This window comes from Pholcus phalangioides, unplaced genomic scaffold (assembly GCF_987345545.1).
Source record: "Pholcus phalangioides strain wild (caught in Gottingen) unplaced genomic scaffold, Ppha-v1.0 ptg000015l_1, whole genome shotgun sequence".
NCBI lineage: Eukaryota > Metazoa > Arthropoda > Arachnida > Araneae > Pholcidae > Pholcus > Pholcus phalangioides.
Window position 1 is genome coordinate 87,242,312 of NW_028301608.1, and position 21,985 is coordinate 87,264,296.

Below are 21,985 nucleotides of genomic sequence, written 5' to 3' on the forward strand. Positions count from 1 at the left end.
TATTCATTGCTTCATGTATTTGTTTATTTGTTCCCATTTGAGGTTGAGTTTTACTTATTTGCGGGTGAAATTGGATTTGGTAGAGCTTTATATTTATTCTCGAACAAAGAATATTCAAGTATAAATAAAACTTATTAATTGATGCTTTATTGATTGATTATATATATGCTTAACAATTTTTTTTTTCATGCTAGAGTTTTATTTCGTGTTCACGGGGGATGAGAGTGAAAGGGTTCCCGAAACCGGAATATTATTTGCTCAACTCTCAGTAACGAAATTTTAAATACGCTCAATACTTTAATAGCCTTAACACAGCGAATAAATTTAAAAATATTTATCGTGAAATAATATATTATAGAAGAGTATTTGTTATGTTAGGCCTTGTAAAGGATTCGGAAATTTCTCAGATGTAGCGTGTAAAATGAGTATGGCAAATTCTTAAAATCGCCGCAATATTTTTTATTCTTTGAGTTGACTGAATGCTCGTGAAATTGTGATAAAATTGAGAACGGCAAGCGGAGTATTCAAATTTAATTGGTATTTAGCCTCTTATAATGTAACTTTCACTCGTAGTTAGAAAAAATTGGTTGCAGATTGAAGCACATATATCATTACACAGGAACAAACTTCACATCAGGTTCACCACGCATACACACACACATTAAAACATGTACCGATTCGTTAGAAGATCCACAGAGGAATATTGACGAGGTGTATATATGGTTCAGTAGTAGTAACCTCTTATAATTCTGTAGTTCTAGTAATCGGTTTAAGTCCAGAGGATTCAATTATTTACAAACAATGTAACTGCGGAATAGCGGTACTATAATCCTCTTTTTGGCGATGTGTTGACAGAAAAAAAAAAGTCCTAAAGCATGACAACAAATCGCCAAGAAAGAAATGGTGTCATGTTTTGATTATGAAAAAAATAACTTTGGGACAGTTATAGCATAATCCCTTTTTTAGCAGTTTGTTAACAGGGTTTTTTTTTGTTTGGCAAGAAAAACGTCGGTAAGCATGATGGGAAGTCACTCAGAGTGAAAGAGTCATTCTTTTAGACTATTTTCTTGCTAAAAAAAGAAAAACCGCCAATTCATCGTGGAAAAGGGATGATACTATGGTGTCAGCCCCAAAGCAAAATATTTCAGAATCTGTGAGGCACATCGCAGAACAGTCAGTACTACTGCAGAACAATCTGGGACAATTTTAAGAAAGGTGCAGAAAACACTATCGTGGGAATTTTTGCAGCAAAACATTTCCGGTCGGTCAAGGACTCGTTGCAGAACAGCATAAAACATTCTGCTTTGGGGGCTGTTAAAACGAAAAAAAATTACTATGAAAAACAAATGAAAATAACAAGCAAAACAACAACATAAGGATTTGGATTAAAAATATAACATCTTAGACCAGATGCAGGATCCAGGTGAAGCAACTTATAAAATAAACAACAGGAGTTATGAATAAAAACAGGAAACTTTTAAATCAGTGGTTCTCTAAACTAGTGTTCCATGTGCACTTCCCAGGGGCTCTGCTGCTCAATGAAAATTAAACCAGTAAAATAAATAAAGAGGCTCAGCAATAGAAATTATATACACTAAAAAAGACAGTGTGTCATATAAAGGTTGAGAACCGCTATTTAAAATAATATCACAGCCTAGGCAATAAGCACCCAAGTGGCATGGTAGTAAGATGCACGTCTACCACTATGACGGTTGCTGTCACAGTCCTGGGTTCCAACCCGAGGGAGGATATAGACATTTTCCCTAACTTGAGGTGACCACCAGTAGACAGCGTCTTCATTTCCAACCCATCTCAGTAGTGGCAGTAAATTTCAATATAGCGATATGATTAGAGTTGATGTTTGGTAAAGTAATAGCCTAGGCAATAAATCCTCTCTGGGTTTGGTAAAAAGAAAACAGATTGCTGGATTTAAATTCTGGGAAACTAGGTCCAAAATGGTATAGTCCAGTAAGAAAAACTGGATGTAACTTACAAGGAAAATGGTATATATGGTACAAAAAAAATTCATAATACTACCAAACTAGATTTAAATGCTGGTATTCTTAAACACAAAAGCTTATTATTATTAGCAACCTCTAGGGGGGACTTCATCTTCAGACGATGGCCAACAGCAAAAAAAAAAAAAGGAAATGGCAACTTAGAAGCTGGAGGTAATAACAATAGCCAACAGAAAAAACGCCAATCGAAGAAAATAACCAATTGGGGAAAAAAGCACCAACAGTAAAATCACAGAATAAAAATCCACAAAATAATGACCAACAGTATTATACAAATGAAAAGAAATGGAAAACCTACAGGCTGGTGGAGATAGCCAGCCGGAAAAAAATGCCAATGAGAGAAAATAGCAGACTGGAAAAAAAGTGCCAACAGGCTAGAAAATTTCCAGTAAAGAAAAAAAGATTATTCTGTAGCTGTTTCCAAAATAAATGTCCAGGTATAACAACCTAGTGGTTGTTACTACTATCTAGTGGTTGACCACTATCTAGTGGTCCAAGGTGTTCGCTTGGAAAGTGAAAGGATGTGGGTTCGATTCCCCCCAAAGGTAGTTGAGTTTTCTCTCATTCCTAAAACATATCTTCACATCAGCCAGCTGTTAAAAACTTTCGTATGGATAGTGAAGAGTGACATCATCCTCGGATAAGCTGCCATCTATATTTCAAATTGTGAGTGAAGTGTATTATGCTTGAATATTTGTACTGTTGTAGGCCTGTTGTTTTCTGTTGTAAGACTAACTGAGAGATTGGCTCAAAGTTGGAGACCACAAAAAACCAACGTCAGCCAACCATCGTTGTGGTGCTGGTGGGAGGATGGTTCAAACACGGGTTCTCAAGAAGTGAGTCCTGTCACTATGACCACTCGATCACCACAGAGGCTTCATACAAGAATTAGATTTCACTTTGAAATTTGACAATATTTGACAAAATTTTTTTAACTAGAATTGCTTTTCCTTCTTTCTGTTTCTGATCCTAAAACAATGAATTGGCATCAAATTGGTAAGATTCCATTTACAAATAATTTGACTTAAAGATAATGCTTAGAGCAGATCCCGTTTGTAAGTCGAAACGCGGCTGTGTTAATATTTTATGAGTCGCCCACTTAAAAATCCAAAAAAATAAATGTTCTATTCAGGGTTTAACACATCCCAGGCACCATGTCTCCATCACAACTGAAAAAAAATGGTATTGGCACCTAAATTTATTCATATGTGATAATTAGTGGGCAAAAGAAATGCGCTTGGCTCATAAAATATGTGGTTGCTGCCTATATTTTTTCTTTATTTGTCAAGCCCAGATTTTATGTATTATTTACAGTATTAATGAAGTTTCTTTTGCAGTTCTGAATCCCTTTTCAAACTATTTCATTCCTCTGCTTGGTTCTTCAGTGAATTGCTGTGAGAATTCACCGTCGTTTTGAAGATCACATCACAAAAATGCAGGTAAGTTTTGTTTTTCTAATTTTGCACCTGTTTCCTGATTTTGGTCATAATGATTGCTTAGGGTGAAACATATGTATATGAATTATTGCTGTTTTTATTGTTGAGGAGTTACAATTCCTGATTTTGCAGATTTCAGTTGAACCAATGCAAGTTGATGCACCTCCGGATGATAATGAGGTTTCAGAAGAAGAATCGTATGTGGTTGAAAATTCTACACTGGTAAGTTTCTTATTTACTTGATTGTTGGTATATACCACTTATTCCCCCCTCCATAAACATGCCTGAGAAACCCTAGGCGCGTCTCTTATGTTGCAATGAGTACATGATTTGTGTGAAAAATTAGGGACATCTGATGTGCTGCTAAATATAGAAATTGTTGTATGGGAATATATATAAAAATGTCTTTGACTATATCAAGATTTTTCCTTTTATTTATCTGCAGTTGCATAGGAGCCAATGCTTCCGATTTTTCATATGGCTTTTAGAAAAATCCCTAAAAATTCTTAAATTGTACTCCGCAGAAATTAAAAATCTTGAAAGCAAATCCCTCAGTCTTTGCAATCTCGAAATGGCCATGTTTTCTCGGGGGAAAATACCGGAAATTATACCAGTTGTCGCAAAATATGGTACCAAAACAGCAGAGTTTTCAGTTATTGCTAAAATCGTCAATGGCAGGAAACAGTGATACTGTGAATCAGGGGATTCAAACAAATTCGACAGGGGGAAAAAAACATTTAATCAATATTTATAGTCGTAATAATATCAGCTTAATTTTTAGTGCCCCTTTTCAACGTATCTGCACCCATAAAAGGTCAAGTCAAGTAGGCTTTGTTAAAAATAGGAGAAGAAATGAGACAATTTTTATATAAACAAAGTTGGGAGGGCCAAAATTATGGGGGGTGGGGTGGGTGGGTGGTGGAAATATGGGATGTCCCAGAAAAATGGGTCGTATAAGACACCCTGAAAAATCTTCAACTTTCCCTTCTATTTTTATGACATGTTTTTGGTGACAAAATATTTCGTCATGTGACAAATTATAGATTTTTTTGAGTTTGAGAATTGCACTCATGCAGTTGTAACTAGGTGCATATTATTCGTTTAAGACAAACAGCTCTTCTTATTGGTGTGAAATATTTTTACACTATCCAAAAGAACTGATGAGTTCTGACTTTATAATGTCTGGAAAAAATGCTGCAGCACAATAACTCTTCATATAAACTAACAAATGCACCCATAGATTTTACCTAATAACTGATGGAACTGGTCTGAAAAACTGAATTTTTCATGTAAGCGCAACACCTGTATCCAACATCAGCTGGATAGCAAACTTTTACTTTTCTTATCGTTGACCCTGTTTGAGATTGCTGATGTTCTGGCATTATAAATTGAATGAGGTTTTTGAAAAATAGTTGTTAAGGTATCTCATTATTTAGTAGTTTGGCAGTGTTGACTAGTAGTTCGTGTGGGGAGGGGGCATTATTATTTGTAATTTTTTATTTCACTAAATTTCAACATATCTGAATGCAATGCATTTATTGTAAAAGGGAAAATCTGATTTTTTTGTACAACATTTTTGTATTTTTGGTCATCCTTTTATTTATTTTTTGCCGTCCTTTGATTCATTTTTGGAGGATATTAATTAGGCATATAACTTTTTTTTTTAAGGCATACATAAACTTTCATATCACTTGTGACTAATGAAAACAGTGTTTCTTCTGGGTTGTGATTATCAGATGGCATTTCCCTTCAGTGGCAAAGCAAACCTCATGATGTTTGCTAGAGACTGATAACACTCCAAAGAATGACTGTATGCATAGGTGCTAATGCTTCCGATTTTTCAACCTTATTAAAATCTTCTGGTCAGAAACTGGATTCTTCTGATTTTTTGTATCGTTATGGAAAAATCCCTAAAAAACTCCAAATTGTGATTTGCATGAATGAAAAATTCTTAAAGAAAATACTGTCTTAGTCCTTGCAATTCCAAGCTGACCTTGTTTTCTCAGGAAATCTGAATTTCTTTTGCGGAAAATTGATGATTGTTGTCAAATTTGGTGCCAAGAATAAGCAAAGTGGCCAATTATTGCTAAAATCACTAATGGCGGGAAATGAGCTAAATCACAGGATTAAAATGAATTCTACGAAAAAAAAGTTCAATATGACAAATATGTGAGATATAATATTATATTTATAGTCATAACTTACGTTTATAGGTTGGCAAAATAATTTTAATCCTTGATTTTGGTGAAGGGTAAAAAAATTGGTGAAAATAAAACTGGGGGGGGGGGGCATTCTTATAAAAAAATCGGAACGGCAAAAAATATAGGAACATCTCAGGAAAACTGGTCATATGTATTCACCCCTAATCCAAAAAAATCCCCCAGTTTTTTCTTTCATTGGTGATGTTTTGAAACTTTGGCGTAAAATTGCATGATAAACTACAGATTTTTCAATTCTGAGAGTTGGCACCTATGCTGTAGGTTTTTTTTATAAACATTTTGTGGTAGAGGTTAATAGGAATTAATATATTTTATTTCTTGTGGAATAAAAATTGTAAATTTATTTATTTCATTTATGAAAATTCACGCATTTTTACTCATGTTTTCCCCCATTTCAAGGATTTGGAGAGCTACATAAATAGTTATACAGGGTTGGCAAAATTATACAGGCTTATGTACATCGCTGATCACTGTCCAACGATGCGAATTGAAGCTTTGAAGATGGCACTGATACATGTCAAGAACACTTACAATGTTCAGATGTATCAACAATTGCATCGAAAGCTGATGGATGCTGCTGGGTAATGAACAACTTTAGTAAATATATAACATAATCAGTTCCAAATTCCATACATTTCCATGTTTTGCTTTAATTTTGTCAATGTGAATTCTTTATTTTCAGTATTAATTTTTTTTTTCAATTAACACATTCTGTAGAGATAATCAATACACAGTAAGTGGGTGCATGCTCTTATATATAATTTGACTGAGATCAAAGTGTAGTATCCATTGATGGAGCAAATGAAAGTTGTGATGTCATGGGAATATGAGTACATGGAATTGATTACTATCTGTTGTGAATTCCATCACAATTGACATGTTTAAAAAAAATGATATAGAGATGGGAAAAATCCAGATACTGTCTATTTTTTATTGATTACATTCATATTTTGTTTGAGTAGTATATTTAATTCTTCTCAAACTTTCTTGGTTACAATTTCTCTAGTTTTGGGATTTTTCAGCCATCTTTTCCAGCAAATTGTGCAATTCCCTTGTTGTGGTCTCTGAGGAAAACCACCTCAACAGTGTTACTATATGTGGGAAATATATCCATTTCAAAACTTGTAAATGCACTTGCAAAAACTTTCAAAAATACACTAGCTGGTATTCAAGTTATAAAATGCTGTAATGCACGGGTGTACAAACTCTGACCTGCAGGCTAATTTACACCATTTAAAAATGTTATCTGGCCGGTAAAGCGATTTAAAAAAATATCTAACTGCAGTGATACTTAACTTGTGTTCCCCCTTGACTAACATCACCCCTCATTCACATCCTCTCATTAAAAAAAAAAAAAATACTTTGACTTACGTTATCAGTCTTGGAACAAATTACTATTGTAAGTAATCTGTATAACTGTATCCTCCTTGGTCCTGAAAGAAACTTTTAATTTTACATTTTTTATGTTTATTTTTAACTGTGGTACAGCCTAAAATCAGTTTCCCATTTGCAGATGTGTATTAATAACTTACTACCAAATATTTACAACATATAGAACAAATTTTGATGTTTGTGTTAGCATTTCATTTAGCTAGGTGGATGTTTTTTAAAGTGTCCAGCGTCTCTCACAGGCATTGTAGAGACTGAGGAGGGTATATCAAAATATTTTTTAGAATGTGTTATTAAATGTATTCTGCATGCGAAACAGGATTTTATAATGCATTATTGATTATGGTATAATAATATCTATTCAGGAAGTATATCCCAGCATGAAATAATGCCAGCGAGTCAAAAAGCGATAAATGTATACTTTCAGTTGTATGAAACTAATGTATGAATTATGCTATCGACATGACATATTTCTTGCGGAATGTAATACAATGCTGATCACAGAGATCTGATTACATTTTGTTTCAGTCTGTAGGTTCGTGATTTTGAATTCATAATTCTTATGCCTCATATGGTACTTTCACGGTTTCTCTTTTATTTTCTTTGTTAGAACCTCGAATCTGCCAGATGTCACCGGTGGCTTAAATGCCTCCATAATACCTCTTGATACTCAGTGGATTGAATCTAAAAGCAAGAAAGCTGGGCTGAAGTTAGAAAAGCTGGACACAGATTTGAAAAATTACAAAAGCAATTCCATCAAAGAGAGCATTAGGTGAAAATTCTTTGACATCTTTGTGTTTTCTTTTATGTTTTAATTGAATTTTTTTCCCCTCAAAATCATTGTATGTAATTAATAACTCAATCATTGTTCTATGGGTTTTTTTAAATATTATTTCTTCAGGCGAGGACATGATGATTTAGGTGATCATTATTTGGATTGCGGTGACCTGAGCAATGCATTGAAATGCTATTCAAGGGCAAGAGACTATTGCACTAGTGGGAAACATCTCATCAACATGTGCTTGAATGTTATCAAGGTAAGCTTGTGTTATGTATATATAGAATGGGAATATACTTAATTTGAGCCTCTATGTATCAAGCATTTGTATATTTTTAAATTTTCAGTTTTTATTGTAATACGCTTACATTAGTAAGTGTATTGATTTTTTTGACAGAATTTCTTTCCCTCGATGGGATTAAACCAACATTTGTATATTTGTGTTGCATTTTAGGTCAGTGTGTACCTCCAGAATTGGTCCCATGTGCTTACGTATGTTAACAAGGCAGAAGTCACTCCTGAAGTAGCAGAAGTGAGATTTAAAGATCCATCTTATTGCTGTTTTGTATAATATAAATTAAAATTTTCAAGGACCTGAAATTATAGCTGATGAGTGTTTTTAGTAAATTTCTGTGCAGATTTTTATTTGAAAATCTCTCTGTTGCATGAACAAATGCTACCAAGTTTCGTCACAAGAATCAGATAAAATTTCTTTAGTTTTTCTCGGCCTGCAATGCATTTTGCTGAGGCGAACTTCGGAAGGAAAATTTAATTGTCGCTTTTTATCTCCCAGATTTTCTTGCAAGCATGTTAACCAATATATTTTACAGACACAACCTCACACTTCTATATGTCTGTGTATTGGCATCCATGTAACCCTACCAGTTATAATAACTTCAATTTTGATTTGGCCAAAATCATTGAAAAGTGTTCCACAACCATTGACCTAGATTTCTTCGTAGTTCTTGATGTTAATCAAAGTTCTCACTCTCTCGTTGACAAGTTTTTGAAGCACCAAATTTTTCTAATATTTGAATTTTTTATTGCTGCTCTGTAACATCATGAATACCCGTAGAATTGCAATCACCATCTCATATTCTTTCATATTATCATCATCTATTATACAGGGTGCATAGGTAACAGGGTGTATGACATTTTACTGGTGAACTGTTGATCCTAGAGGCATACTTCTAATTTGAAAAAGTATCCAAATAATATGCAGTACTCTGATATGCAGGGCTCGGCACGGGTCACTTTTTTCCCTAAAAGTCACTTTTTTAGAAGTTGGTCACTTTTATTACCTATTTTCGGGCCCAGGTCACTTTTTCCACTTTTTTTAGCAAAAAAACCTCGGTCTCGCGCGCTTTTCGGCTGTCAGTGTTTTTCTTTTCTTCAAGGAGGAACTTTACCGGTTCAAGGTCGCTAATTTTCTCCCTCCCTTCATTGAACTACGATCGTACAAGGAACCCCTATATATATATGAAGGCGTCTTTATCTTCCCGGGAGCATACCGTGTGACGTCAGCATAACTTGATTTCAAGGCGCTTGGAAAGAAAGCTCCTTATAGTTAAGAGTCGTCATTTTATGGAAAAGCCGGTCGGAAAAAAATAGCGTAAAAGGCGTATTTACAACAAAGAATTTTTTCCCCTCCTCTACTACCATTCTTTCTTATTTCCCCACTCGTTCTTTCATTTTCATCTTATTTTAAAATTGATCCTTTATTTTATTTGTTTTAAAAAGTTTTAGTCCTAAGGGCCGAATTCCTTTCTTGGAGCATCGAGCAAGTTACATTTGTTGTTTGTTCTATCGTTACTTTCATTAATTTTTTTAAATATTTGAAATGACGATTTAAAGGCTCATTTACATTGAGCGAGTTTATAAAGAGAGCCCGTGCAGAAACTAACTTACGCGCAGCGGGAGAATACCAAAGCGCGCATATTAAAGATGCGTACTATTAATACGTATTAAGCGTATTATTAGTACGCTTTGGAGAATACTCTTGTAGCTGGCCAACGTTAAAGCAGCTCGCAAGTATTTTGAATTTACTTACAATAAAATAAAATATCATCCGACTGAAAATCGCGATCTATCTAGAAATAAAATTCGTACTATTTTTCTAACTGGATTTAAATCTCAGCAAGAAACCGTAGCCCCAGATATGATCGAAAGGAGAACTATTTATGATAAGATCACAGAATCCTGCAATTCAACGTTTATGGAAGGAGGACGTCACTCTCTGCTACCATACGAAGGTTTTTAACAACTGGCTGTTGCGAAGATATATTTTGGAAAGAGAGAAAATTTCAGCTGCCCCTGCTGGGAATCGAACCCACGTCCTTTCACTTTCCGGTTGAATTTTCTCTTTCCAAAATATATCTTCGCAACAGCCAGTTGTTAAAAACCTTCGGATTCAACGTTCAGTTTAACCAAATCAGATGAAAATTGGTCATCAGGCTGATGAAAACTCAGTTAACGTGCATGCGAGCCGTACATAGAGGCGGATTTAACGGTGGGCACACCGACCGCGCCTTTGGCCCCTACTTTATACTTTTTTCCTAATTTAAGGGGCGTAATATTAATTTTTTTTTAAGCCCGGGCCGTCATCAACTGACCTTTATCCGCTTCTGGTCGTAACTTAATTTAGAGCATCTTCACGATGCTGATTGTTGACTTAATATCGACATATTGCGCTCCATTCTCGGTGTTGTGTAAAAAAATCCCCTTTTCAGACCTCGGAAGTTATTACAACGTTTTTGTGTCGAGTCGCTGTTACGACCGCAATAGGAGAGGGCGGGGTCTGGTTCCACGGGTGTTGAACGAGGAAGGGTGCCGAGTTTACTCTTTTTTCCGTTATTAAAAATGGATACCGGCCCCGGGCGATAGTAAATTTTCGTACGTACTTGTGGCCCGGGTTGCTACATACCGTGATCAAATCCAAAACTGGGGGGGGGGGGCAATGCCTCGAATGGAATTTTTGATAGAATGGTATATTTAAGAAAAGGAAATAAATTCCTTTGCAAAATTATCGAATTTCACAGTCAAGGGGCAGTAAAATTACATTTCCCCTCCAGAAAAAATATCGTATTACGGCCATGGTAAATCGAGTGCCCCGGGTGGGGGCGAATTCACTGTTTTTGTTCTTTGAAAATTACGGGAGGAGTCCGAGCTAACGTGGCGACTATATTCGCGCTAAAATAGAGTTTATGGATGCTGCTGTCAGGGCTACCTATCAACCGCATTTATAAACCTCGTATGTCGTTGATTCGATTTTTGTGTTAATTTTATCCTAATTTTCCGTATTTCCCGATATATTTCTATCGATTTTCGCATATTGCCGCATATTTGGTTGATTCATGTTATAAATTATATATTTTTTTGTAATTTTATGTTCCCTTTGTCAGCCATCTTGAATTGACCGCCGCAAAAACGGCGATTGGTTGGCGCGGAAAAAAGTCGCCACGTTGGTGCTTACAAGGTTCATGGGAAATTTACCGGGGAAGACCGCGGAGTCTTTTTCTGTTAAAAATTACGGGGGGGGGGGGCAAAATTATATTGTTTCTGGGTAAAGTAGTAAATGTTGTTTTTGCAGGGGTGTATGTTGTGTGTAAAAAAAAAGGAAAATATATATTTACAAATTTTTCTCTCAAAAACCAAACAATTTCAAAACTGATTTTTCTCCCTCACCCAAGGGCAGTATTATTTTGGTACCTCCTCCGCCTGTAAAAGAGTAGACCCACGCAACCCTTCCCAGTCCAGCCATAGGTGCAGATAGACTTGAAGGTCTTAGAGGTGCGGCAGATGACAATTGATATACATCATGTATACATCAGTAGGCTCTGCCATTGACGTTGGGGGGGGGGGGGAAGGATGGATTGCCCTCCCTCAACGTATAAGGGGCCGTTCAAGTATTACGTAAGCAAATTTTTAGCCATTTTTGACCCCCTCCCTTTCCCCCTTGTCAGCAAAATTTCGTCATCAGCTCTGCCCCTCTGAATCCTAACTCATATTTTCATAAAGGGTAGTTGATGACGTAAGCATTATCGAAACCCCCCCCTCCCCCCTTGTCATCAAAAGTCAGCAAGTCATAAACCCCCCCCCCTCCATCGATGATGACGTAATACTTGAACGGCCCCTAACAATTAAAATAATTTAGTTAATTTAATAATTTAAATAATTTATTTAATTCAGTAGTTTAAGTAATATTTTAATTTAATAATTTAAAATAATATTGTTAAAAATGTAATTTTAGTTTTTTTTTAAATCAATCATTATAGTAAATTTCTTAATTTGTTGGAAGATATTATACAAACCTAATTATGTAAATCAATTTATACTAGTTAAAAAAAGTTTGAGTACATTTTGTATACTGTCATTCATAGCATAACATAATGAAAAATCCACTAGAATGTAGATGGGACAAATTCTCTCATCAAATTTTGTGTTATTTCATTTTTTTTTTCCTTCTTTAAATGTGAAAATTTTTTCCCGTTTTGAAGTTTTTCCTGCTTAAATTGATTTTAAGATGGGTTGTGGATAGCAATATGGGCCATTCAAGTATTATATAAGCAAATTTTTAGCCATTTTTGACCACCCCCCCCCCCTTGTCAGCAAAATTTCGTCATCAGCTCTGCCCCCCCCCCCCGAATCCTAACTCATATTTTCATAAAGGGTGGTTGATGACGTAAGCGTTATTCAGCCTCCCCCCTTGTCATCAAAAGTCAGCAAATCGGAAACCCCCCTCCCCCCCATCTATGATGACGTAATACTTGAACGGCCCCTATGGGGGGGGGGGAAAGGCATTACTACTGTTACTTAGAAAGGATGTAATGTTACTCTCTCACACATAGTTGTTGATAAATTTGATAAGTTATTCAAAACTTTTCTGGTTAGCAGAATGCATTCGAGTTTGATTTATTTCACACTACTATACGTAAAAAAAGCAATTTCGATGAGCTCCATTGAAATACAAAGTTTAGTGAAAACTAAATTCAATTTCAATTCATTCAATTTGGTAATAATCAAAATTCATTGTCCATTTGGTCTCTTTCTAAAATTATTTTGGTCACTATTGGGTCACTTTTTAAACATTTTGGTCACTATTTGGTCACTTTTTTAAATATTTTGGTCACTATTTTCACTAGTTTTGAGGCCATGATCCGTGCTGAGCCCTGGATATGCCATTCATGTTTTAAGGGGTTGTATATTAAAATAATTTTTTTTTTATAAACTTCCTTCCCTCTCCCAAAACCCAATTAGAAAGTTGTTTCTAAGTTGTTGGCCTTAAGAACAGCTGTCTGATCTTTCTCTATTTATTTTGAGGAAACCTATGTTGGAAGTTGTTCACTTATATTTGACTGAATACGAAATAGCTTTGAAATAATCTTGTAACTCATGTTGATTGCAGGTGTTTAATTATATATCTTGTTAATCCCCCCCCCCTTTTTTTCCGTTCCTATAATTCTATTGTGTATTATTTTCACTGTGTTAGACGATTTGTCTATGTATTAAATATCCAGTATGAGCCATTCCTGGCTCCTTGGGTATACTCTATCAATTGTATATGTACACTTTTGATGCTTGAATTAAAATTAAAAAAAAAAAAAAAAAAAAAAAAAAAATTTTTTTTTGCAAACATTCTTGACTTTTGAAAACAGTTTGTACAATTTTTATGAAATATGATTTTCTCTCTTTTAAAATTTAACTTAAATTATTTGATATTTGCTGCCTGTCAGTTGAGTGGTTAGGAAACTAGCTTCTCAATGCGTTCGGTCTGGGTTCGAGTCCCGGTTTGGGCATGGATGTCTACTAACACTAAAAAATTCCCTGGACAGATCATGTTGATCCCTTGGGAATACGTGCAGACCACATTATTATTATTAAGTTATTTAAGTTTGTATAACAACTATGACAGGAGGTATTAAATTATGTGCTTGTTCTTTTTTTTTTTGTATACATTTATAAAATAAGTATATATGGGTACTTTCAGGTTAATGGTAAGGAGACAAATCAAGTGGTACTAACGAAGCTCAGATGTGCTGCTGGGTTGGCAGAGTTAGCAACTAAGAAGTACAAGTCAGCTGCAAAGAATTTTTTGCAGGCATCCTTTGATCACTGTGATTTCCCTGATGTAAGTTTATTAAAAAAAGTAATGTAGCTTTATTTCAAATTGTTGTGGCACTCCTTTGATTGCTTATTACACAACTTCTACCTTAAATTAATAAAACATCATTTTTAGTGGTGTTTTTCCCCTTTGTAAAAAAACACCACTTGATCAAACAGCTCTAGTTGTAAAATTTCAAATGCTTATTAATTACACATTATTATTAATTATACATTATAAATTTCTATTGCATCTAATTTGAAAAAAAACATTTCAATTACATAATCTGAAGTAGTGAAACCTTGTTAAGTCGACACCTTAATAATTTGTCACTCCAGTTAAATCGTCATTTTTCTTCGGTCCCGTCTAGCTTTCATAGATAACAATGTTATTAAACTTTTTTGTACTCATCGCTAATTTCGGTTAACTCGCCACTATGGAAAAGTTTGAGGAACAGATCATTTCTATGGCTCCCTTTAAAGGAAGAGGTTGATAATAGCATTGTCATATGTTCAAAAGTGGTCATAAAAGTTTTATGTACCAACATGGAACAGCTCTAGTAACAAAAGTTAAACTGAGAAAGTTCATTTGCTGCAAAAAAAAACCCCAAAAGTTTTAGAAACTTTACAGACTGTTCGACTAGACCCCATTCAGCATCAACAAAATATATTTGTTGAAAAACCAGACATTTTTTAATCAAGTTGAGTCCTTCTAGTATCTGCTGGCCTAGGGACCCCACCCCCTCCCAAGTCAAAATTGAGCCCTGTCTTCAAGTTTACTTTGCGTTTGTATCTGGAAGTGTGTATTCTGCCATACAAGTGTAAAATACTGAAAGCTCAAAAAAGGTAAAAATTTAATTTTTCTTTTTGTAATCTATAAATTTTGTTGACATTGTAATTTTAATTCATATTTCAATCATTAAAGTTATACAATTTAAAATTATATGATTTTCACAGTATTGCAGATTGAAAATTGATGGCACTTTGCTTAAGCCATTTCTCGATAACGTGAGTGACGACCTAATGAGGTTTTACTGCATTAAAAATTTTATCAGTATAACAAGGGGAACATTTTATGCCTGCACTTGGTACAAATTATTTACATGTGTTAATTTTGTGAATTTCCATCTTCAGTTGCATCTTTTATTCTTTTTCCTATACTCATTGTAACTTGATATAAATTTCAGCTTCTTTCACCAAATAATGTGGCGATGTATGGTGGCCTCTGTGCACTTGCATCATTTGATAGGCAAGAGTTGTTGAAAAATATTATTTCCAGTAGGTGAGTTGTGTCAAAAATGTTTTGGTGGATGATATTTTTCTTCTTTTGATGTTATGGTCATTACCACAGTACATTTACAACCTATTTTTATAATGTGTGATTTCTTGCTTGTTCTCTTATTGCAGTTCTTTCAAACTTTTCCTTGAGTTAGAGCCCCAGTTAAGAGACATAATTTTCCGCTTTTATGAGTCTAAATATGCTTCCTGTTTGACAATGTTGGATGAAATTAGAGTGAGTATTGACTGCATGTTGTTACCTATAGTTTTTGATCAGTATCAATTACTTCTTTATTAAATTATGAGGTTCAAATCAATTACCAATGTCTCATTTAATTTTTGTGTAATATATAAAACATATTTACATACATGTAATTTAGTTTTTCACTTTGTTTTTTTTCAGGATAATTTATTGCTTGATATGTATCTTGCTCCCCATGTAAATACCTTGTACACTCAGATACGAAACCGAGCTTTAATTCAGGTAAGCTTAGGTGTTTTAAACAATTTATCACATATTACTTTCATTTTCAAAAAGCTGAAGTTTGCTTGCTGTAATTAATTTTGTTTCTCTTTAAATAAAATAATCTGCAATAATTGAAATGGTTTTAAAAAATTAAGAAAAAAATATTAAAATGAATGCTATATTATCTAGTTTGATATGACAAATTTTTTAATTCTTATTTCTTTTAATCAATCTTCTCCAGTACTTCAGTCCCTATCTTTCTGCTGATATGAACAAAATGGCATCTGCTTTCAATACTACAATAAATGCTCTTGAGGATGAATTGATGCAGTTAATTTTGGACAGTCAGATTCAAGCGAGAATCGATTCTCACAATAAGGTAATTTATTTTCTTTCATACAGTGCAATATATTTTTGTTATTTTTAAATGTTCTTAGCAATTTTTTTTGTTATTGTGATTTCATTTTCATGAACTTTTGTTCAAAAGTTTTTTTTACATTTTCTTTCTCTGAAAAATAATTTGTAATTTTATAATGATCATGTTGTGTCTCTAATTTACTTATTCCTTATCAAGCTGGTTTATTGCAGTTACGAGTTATTATGATAATAATAACTTATTTTTATAAGTATAATTGAATACATTTTGCTTATTATTAGTTTTGATTATGCATAAGTATTTGTTATAATATTGTGGTGTGTATTAATTATTGATATTATTGAAGACTTATTTGTGTCTAGTCTCTAAGAGGATATACAGTGGAACTTTGGTTTATAAGCATAATTTATTGGTGCATAATGTGCTCATAATCCAGAACACTTGTGTATCAATCAAACTTTCCCCATAGGAAATGATGTAAACTCAAATGATTCATACCATGATCATCTCGTGCATGCCAGCCACATTTTTTTTAAAGATAAAATGCAGGTTGATTTATTTTAAATAATTATATTTTCACTTGTTTCATATTGAAGACTTGAGTTTTCCTGAAATGATACAAAAGATAGGGTTTCTTGGGGGACACTAGGGAACATCTGAATATGTAAAGTAAAACTGTTTATTGATGAGTTTTTTTTTTCATGAAATTTCAGCATTTAAAAAAAAATCTTTTATAGAAGGTGAATTTCTTCTTGATCTGAACAACTGTCCATAATCAAGTTTATACATATTTCGTCACTATGGTTTCTATTTGCTAATTTTTTTAGTCAAACTTTTTATACTATTGCAATTATTATACAGGTGGAATTAAATACTGTATATAAACAAGGATGTACTTGTAGGCGTGTATTTAATTTTTTTTGCTGTAATTCCAAATTACACATTGGTTCATGGATAATGTTTCATGATATTTTTGGCAGATCTTGTATGCAAAGGATGTGGACCAAAGGAGCACAACATTTGAGAAAGCATTAAACATAGGCAAGGAATATCATAGGCGAACCACAGTATGTTTTTTTTCTTTAAATTATTTCGTGTAATAAATTGTTGAGATCTGTTACTTGTATGGTATTTGCAATTTTGCCAGAATAGAAGTCTTATAAGCATGGCAGATTAGTGTCAGATTAGTGTCACTGAATGCATTTGTAGTTACTGTATCGGCTAAATCTGTTATGTACAAGGGAAGTTCAGAATATGATTTCCAAAATGAATGTCAAATAACCTTGAAACATTTTATATATTTTAAGACAATTATCTGATCAAGTTTTCAAATTTCCCCTTTTCTAATTTATTTCCTAACCAGTTATAATACCTGGCACTGCCTGGGTTCCCTCTCCCCCATATACTCAGAGCATTGAAGAAGTGATAAACCATTGTAAAGGAATAAACATGTCTAATGTGCAGTTTGGAAACCACAGTAACCAAAGTAGACATTTCAAAAGTCATTGTTGCATGATAGTTACCCCCCCCCCCCCCATTTTGGCATTTGCCCAGCTCTGATGAAGTGTTAAAGTATACTATATCGTTCAAGTCAGGTCCTGCAAAATTTGGCGAGGATCGGTCGAAAATAGTAGATTTGTATAGAGAACACACAGACTGAAAATCATTTATATATATAGATAGCAGTATATTCATTTTATTGAGAATTATTTTAATATAACTATGATGGTCTTATAGACATTTTCACAAAGTAAAAGAATTTCTGAGACCTTTACTGTTTTCAGCCGATTTTTTTAGTATTAAGTTATTTTTTGTGTATTGGCATATGCAAAAATTTCTTGTTTTATTCGTTGTACCAGAGTAAAATAAGCATTTTAAGCCTTTCAATAATTTTCTGCTTTTTAATTCATATTTTGAACATTTACTCGTATTTTCATTTCATTCGTTTCAGTTACGGTTTTTGATAATCTAATGTTCTAAAATGTTGTCTGAGGCCCATCTGTCTGTCCTTTAATGAATGATATGCTATTTTCATGATGATAGGCATGCTGCTTTGTTCTGAGAAATTCGTTTTCCTGTGTTCTAATAATACTTGTTACATTTATCTTCAGAGGTGTAGTTATGGATGGGTCTTTATAATCAAAGATGAAATGTCATAAAGTGAATTTCTGAAATCATGACCTAATATCCAGAAGTTGTGTAGTTAATTTAATCTCATGTATAATTTTGTGACTTTTCAGAAATTTTATGAATACATACTTTATTTCTTATAAACCTTTTTCAGTCCCTCATATTGCGCTCAGCCATGCTTAGAAACCAAATACAAGTGAAAGTAAGAAAAGTTTTTTCTTTCTAAAAGATATTTCGTTAGTTTCATTGGATTTTCATGCCATGTAAAAATATTGTTATGGTGAAGGGAATAATTGAATTATGTTGGAATCTGAACTTCCGCACAACACTAGCGAATGAACACTAGCGGTGCTAGTGTAATTTTCTTTTGTTATTGTGATAATATACATATGCTACAGTAAATGTGATAAGTCATTAATTGCACATAATTTCCAGTTATTATGCATAGTCACCAATTGTCTCTGTAATTTTGATAAATTTTCCTATGTATATCGCTTTCACTGGTGATTATGCATAATTCTCGAATTGGCATGTATGATAAATATGGAAGAAATCATGCAGAAATGTGCCTCTTAAATTCAACCACTTATCAGTTTTTCCTATATGTGATGCACAATACACATGATGTGTAGAAATGTGTGGTGCACCACACATTTCCTTCACAATTATCAACATTTTTAACATATAACCGATAATATCACCAATTGAATCCATCATCCTAGACTAAATTTTGAGCAAAATGTCATAAATTTGAGTCATTGGTGATTTATCATATTTACCAATACCAGCTGGGGAGGGGGGGGGGGTATACATCACACGTAATGTGAATATATCACACGTAAATGTGATAAATTCAAAAAATTTATCAAACTTTTCAAAATAGTAGGTAATTGTGCAGGTTGTTATGCATAATCATATTGATCACATTTGCCATATAACATACTATGGTTGTTGATTAAAAGGATGAAAAAAAAAATAAACGCCCAGAAATTCTCCAAAGTAAATCATGTTTTTTTCATGCCTTGTATTCATATTCTTTTTTTAGGAAATTAATTTTGTATTTGAAAACTTCTTGCAGAGCCCACCCCGAGATGGGTCTCAAGGTAATGAAATGAGCATGACGCCAGGAAACAGTGCGACTCGGAACTGAGTTTTCTCTTGAATCATTGTGATGTGCATTGTGTTGGAACTGAAAAAAAAGCCAATGTACAAGATTTGTTTTTCCTTTTTTTTGTTTTGCTTCCTCTTCCAACATGTAATAAAAGTCATTTCTTTTTCAAAAAAGTTTTTAATGATTTCATATCGCTTATTGATCAGTTGCATTGAATGGTTCAATTTTTTCCAGTGGAGTGCTATCAGGAACTTCTTCATCTTCAAGTATTCCTGTTGTGTCCCAGACTCGTAGAGTTCCATCTGCAGACACTGTGTATAATTTATCGAACATTGCCTGAAATTAAGTATCAGTTTTAGTGAAAATTGTTTTACAAAAAATACAGGCTGGGCAAAAAGTCCGTAGAAACTGGAAAAATAAGTGAAATAAAAACACTAGGTCACAGGAATTTTTTGAAGGCAGGAATAAAACAGCCAATAGGTGGTGCTAGTGTGAGTGACTTTGGTGCAAATGAGACAGTTATAAGAACTTGCGCTCCTAATCCACAACCAGTTCACCGTTGTAAACTGTGTATGCGGACCTGCTGCACTCTGCCGTTGCTGGATTTATTACTCTCCTGCAATGTGTTATCCCCTGTGGTCATATGGAACATACTGCTGTAATAAACGATTTTTAGGCATTCTGTTCATTATTAACGTATCTTTTCTTTGACCTGTGTATGTCAGTGCCACCTATTGGCTATTTTTTATTTTTTCCCTGTCTTTAAAAATATTCCTGTGACCTAGCAATGCTAACTCTGCAAACAGTTTATTTCAGTTATTTTTCCGATTTTTATGAATTTTTAGTTTCTATGGACTTTTTGCCCACCCTGTAGTTAACAATATCTTGATCAGTCATTGCTAGAAATAATGTTTACAAAAAAAAAGATGGTTATGTATATCAGTATTTTCCAACCTGTGATCCACAGACCCTCTGGGGGGTCAGGTGTCTGCGGGACCATTTACTACTGTTGCAAGAATGACACATTTTGTGCTGGAAATTAATTTTTAAATTTTTTTATGATATGCAAATTAGAGTCCATTGATCTTCACTACAAAGAATCTGCAACATCAAAAAGGTTAGGAAACTAATGTATATATTAGGCATTAATTGTTAGTTCTAGTTTGCACTCCAATTAGTCCCCCTTACTCCGCATTGTTAAATTTCATATTTACCAGATCGGTACAAATAGTACTATATTTTTTAATATTGCTTAAGCAATGCATTTGTCAGAAAAAATGTTTTACCTCTATCTGTACAATAGCTTTCATATGACCACGGAAAGTCCTTTTACATTCTCCAGTTCTGGCTTTGAACATCCTTGTGTTTGTGTCCGAGCAACCTGTAAACACTAGAGCAGGAAAATTTATCGGATCTTCGAAAAAGCCATTTAGATAAATTAAAAAAAAAAACATTTTATCAGAAAAAACATTTTATCACTTAGTCATCAATCAATGCGATCCAAAACATTTAACCAGGGATGTCCAGTTAATTTTTGTAGCTTTACAGAGAATTAGAGCTCTTCTATAATACAGTAAAATCTACCAGAGCAACAGACCGACAGCGGTATAATTATTCATTCATCACACTTCACTCAAAAAACATTGGTGGCGCTACACAACGCGTTACACAGAAACAAACTTTACGGAAGGTACACCCACATTCGAACATGTAAACATGTACCAATTCGTTAGAAATTCCGCAGAGGAATATGAACGAGGTGTGTGTGTGGTTCAGTAATAGTAGTAAAATCTACCAATTTGTCCGCCTTCGTAAATTGTTGACCTGCCATTTCAACCATTTTTGAAAACCTAAAAATTTGCAATCACGGCTCTAAACGCATTTGGCGAATGAAAGAGCAAAACTGGAGAACTTCACTTATATAAACATTTTTGAATTTGAACCCAGTCAAATTTTTACATGCAAGTAGGATTTTTATGTACAGTCGGCCATACTTGAATGGTTATAAACGATTCCTGCACCACACACAATATCTGATTAAACGTATCAGATTATATGATGAACAATTCAGTTGCCATTTTACAACGTTAGTATTGTTCATATATTGAAAACTGATGAAGGATCAATGTTAATAAAGCTTCTCGAATAAATAAGACATCAAAAATGAAATAGAAATGGTATTTAATTACAATAAATCGCAATACCTAAGATTATTACTTTCAATAGGGAAATTAGAGACCTCTATATGGCTCAACAGAGGAGAGAAAAAATACATATTTAATTTTGCTATAAGGAACAATCTATATTTTCCGCTTGATGAATGAAGGACAGTGAAAATCTATGAGGTTTCGCTCTCTTACTACTTAACCACAGATACACCTCTCGTACACCTTCTTCAACGGAATTTCTAACGACTGGTACGTGCCGGAATGCGCATGTACATGTGAACTTAACGCGAAGTATGTTTCTGTGTAATGCTTGCCATCTCTGTCATCAATTTTTCTAACTATGGGTTAAGTGTTATGATTGAATAATTGTGCCGTTGTAGGCCTGTTGCTCTCTGTGGCGAGACTTTTTAACGGGGAGATCGGCTCACGTTTGCGCCTTGAAGTTGGGAACCACCACTGTGGCGACGGTGCGGTTCGAACCCGGGTACGAGGTCTCACTGTACATTGGGGCTCTTCA

At 34.1% G+C, this 21,985-nt stretch overlaps 2 protein-coding genes across 3 annotated transcripts in view; one reads left to right on the forward strand and one right to left on the reverse strand.

Annotated features, from left to right (window-relative positions):
* CSN1b (COP9 signalosome subunit 1b) lies at positions 1-19,476 on the forward strand. Of its 2 annotated transcripts, none has more exons than XM_089244684.1 (15): positions 1-79; positions 3,356-3,457; positions 3,587-3,676; positions 6,073-6,254; positions 7,673-7,834; positions 7,964-8,099; positions 8,295-8,372; positions 13,827-13,967; positions 15,127-15,221; positions 15,347-15,452; positions 15,621-15,701; positions 15,925-16,062; positions 17,040-17,126; positions 18,344-18,391; positions 19,268-19,476. In XM_089244684.1, exons 2-15 carry the CDS (start codon positions 3,452-3,454, stop codon positions 19,337-19,339), a joined length of 1,422 nt encoding a protein of 473 aa, XP_089100810.1. In that variant the 5' UTR covers positions 1-79; positions 3,356-3,451; the 3' UTR covers positions 19,340-19,476. The 2 variants fall into 2 exon arrangements, with proteins under 2 accessions (XP_089100810.1, XP_089100809.1); XM_089244683.1 differs by having other exon boundaries at positions 8-118.
* Positions 19,395-21,985, reverse strand: part of LOC149076954 (WD repeat-containing protein 86-like) — an 8,822-nt gene continuing 6,231 nt past the window's right edge. Inside the window, exons 5-6 of the mRNA XM_089244685.1 lie at positions 20,587-20,690; positions 19,395-19,636 (exon numbers count right to left, since the gene is read on the reverse strand). Of these exons, the coding sequence (XP_089100811.1) occupies positions 19,496-19,636; positions 20,587-20,690 (245 nt within the window). The 3' untranslated portion in view covers positions 19,395-19,495. The remainder of the gene's footprint in view (positions 19,637-20,586; positions 20,691-21,985) is intronic.

What these genes read in the sequence shown, in the direction of transcription:
- CSN1b (XM_089244684.1), top strand. An exon ending in TCCATCAAAGAGAGCATTAG is followed by an intron (nt 7,835 to 7,963) that starts GTGAAAATTCTT and finishes TTATTTCTTCAG; the next exon opens with GCGAGGACATGATGATTTAG. An exon ending in AAAAATATTATTTCCAGTAG is followed by an intron (nt 15,222 to 15,346) that starts GTGAGTTGTGTC and finishes CTCTTATTGCAG; the next exon opens with TTCTTTCAAACTTTTCCTTG.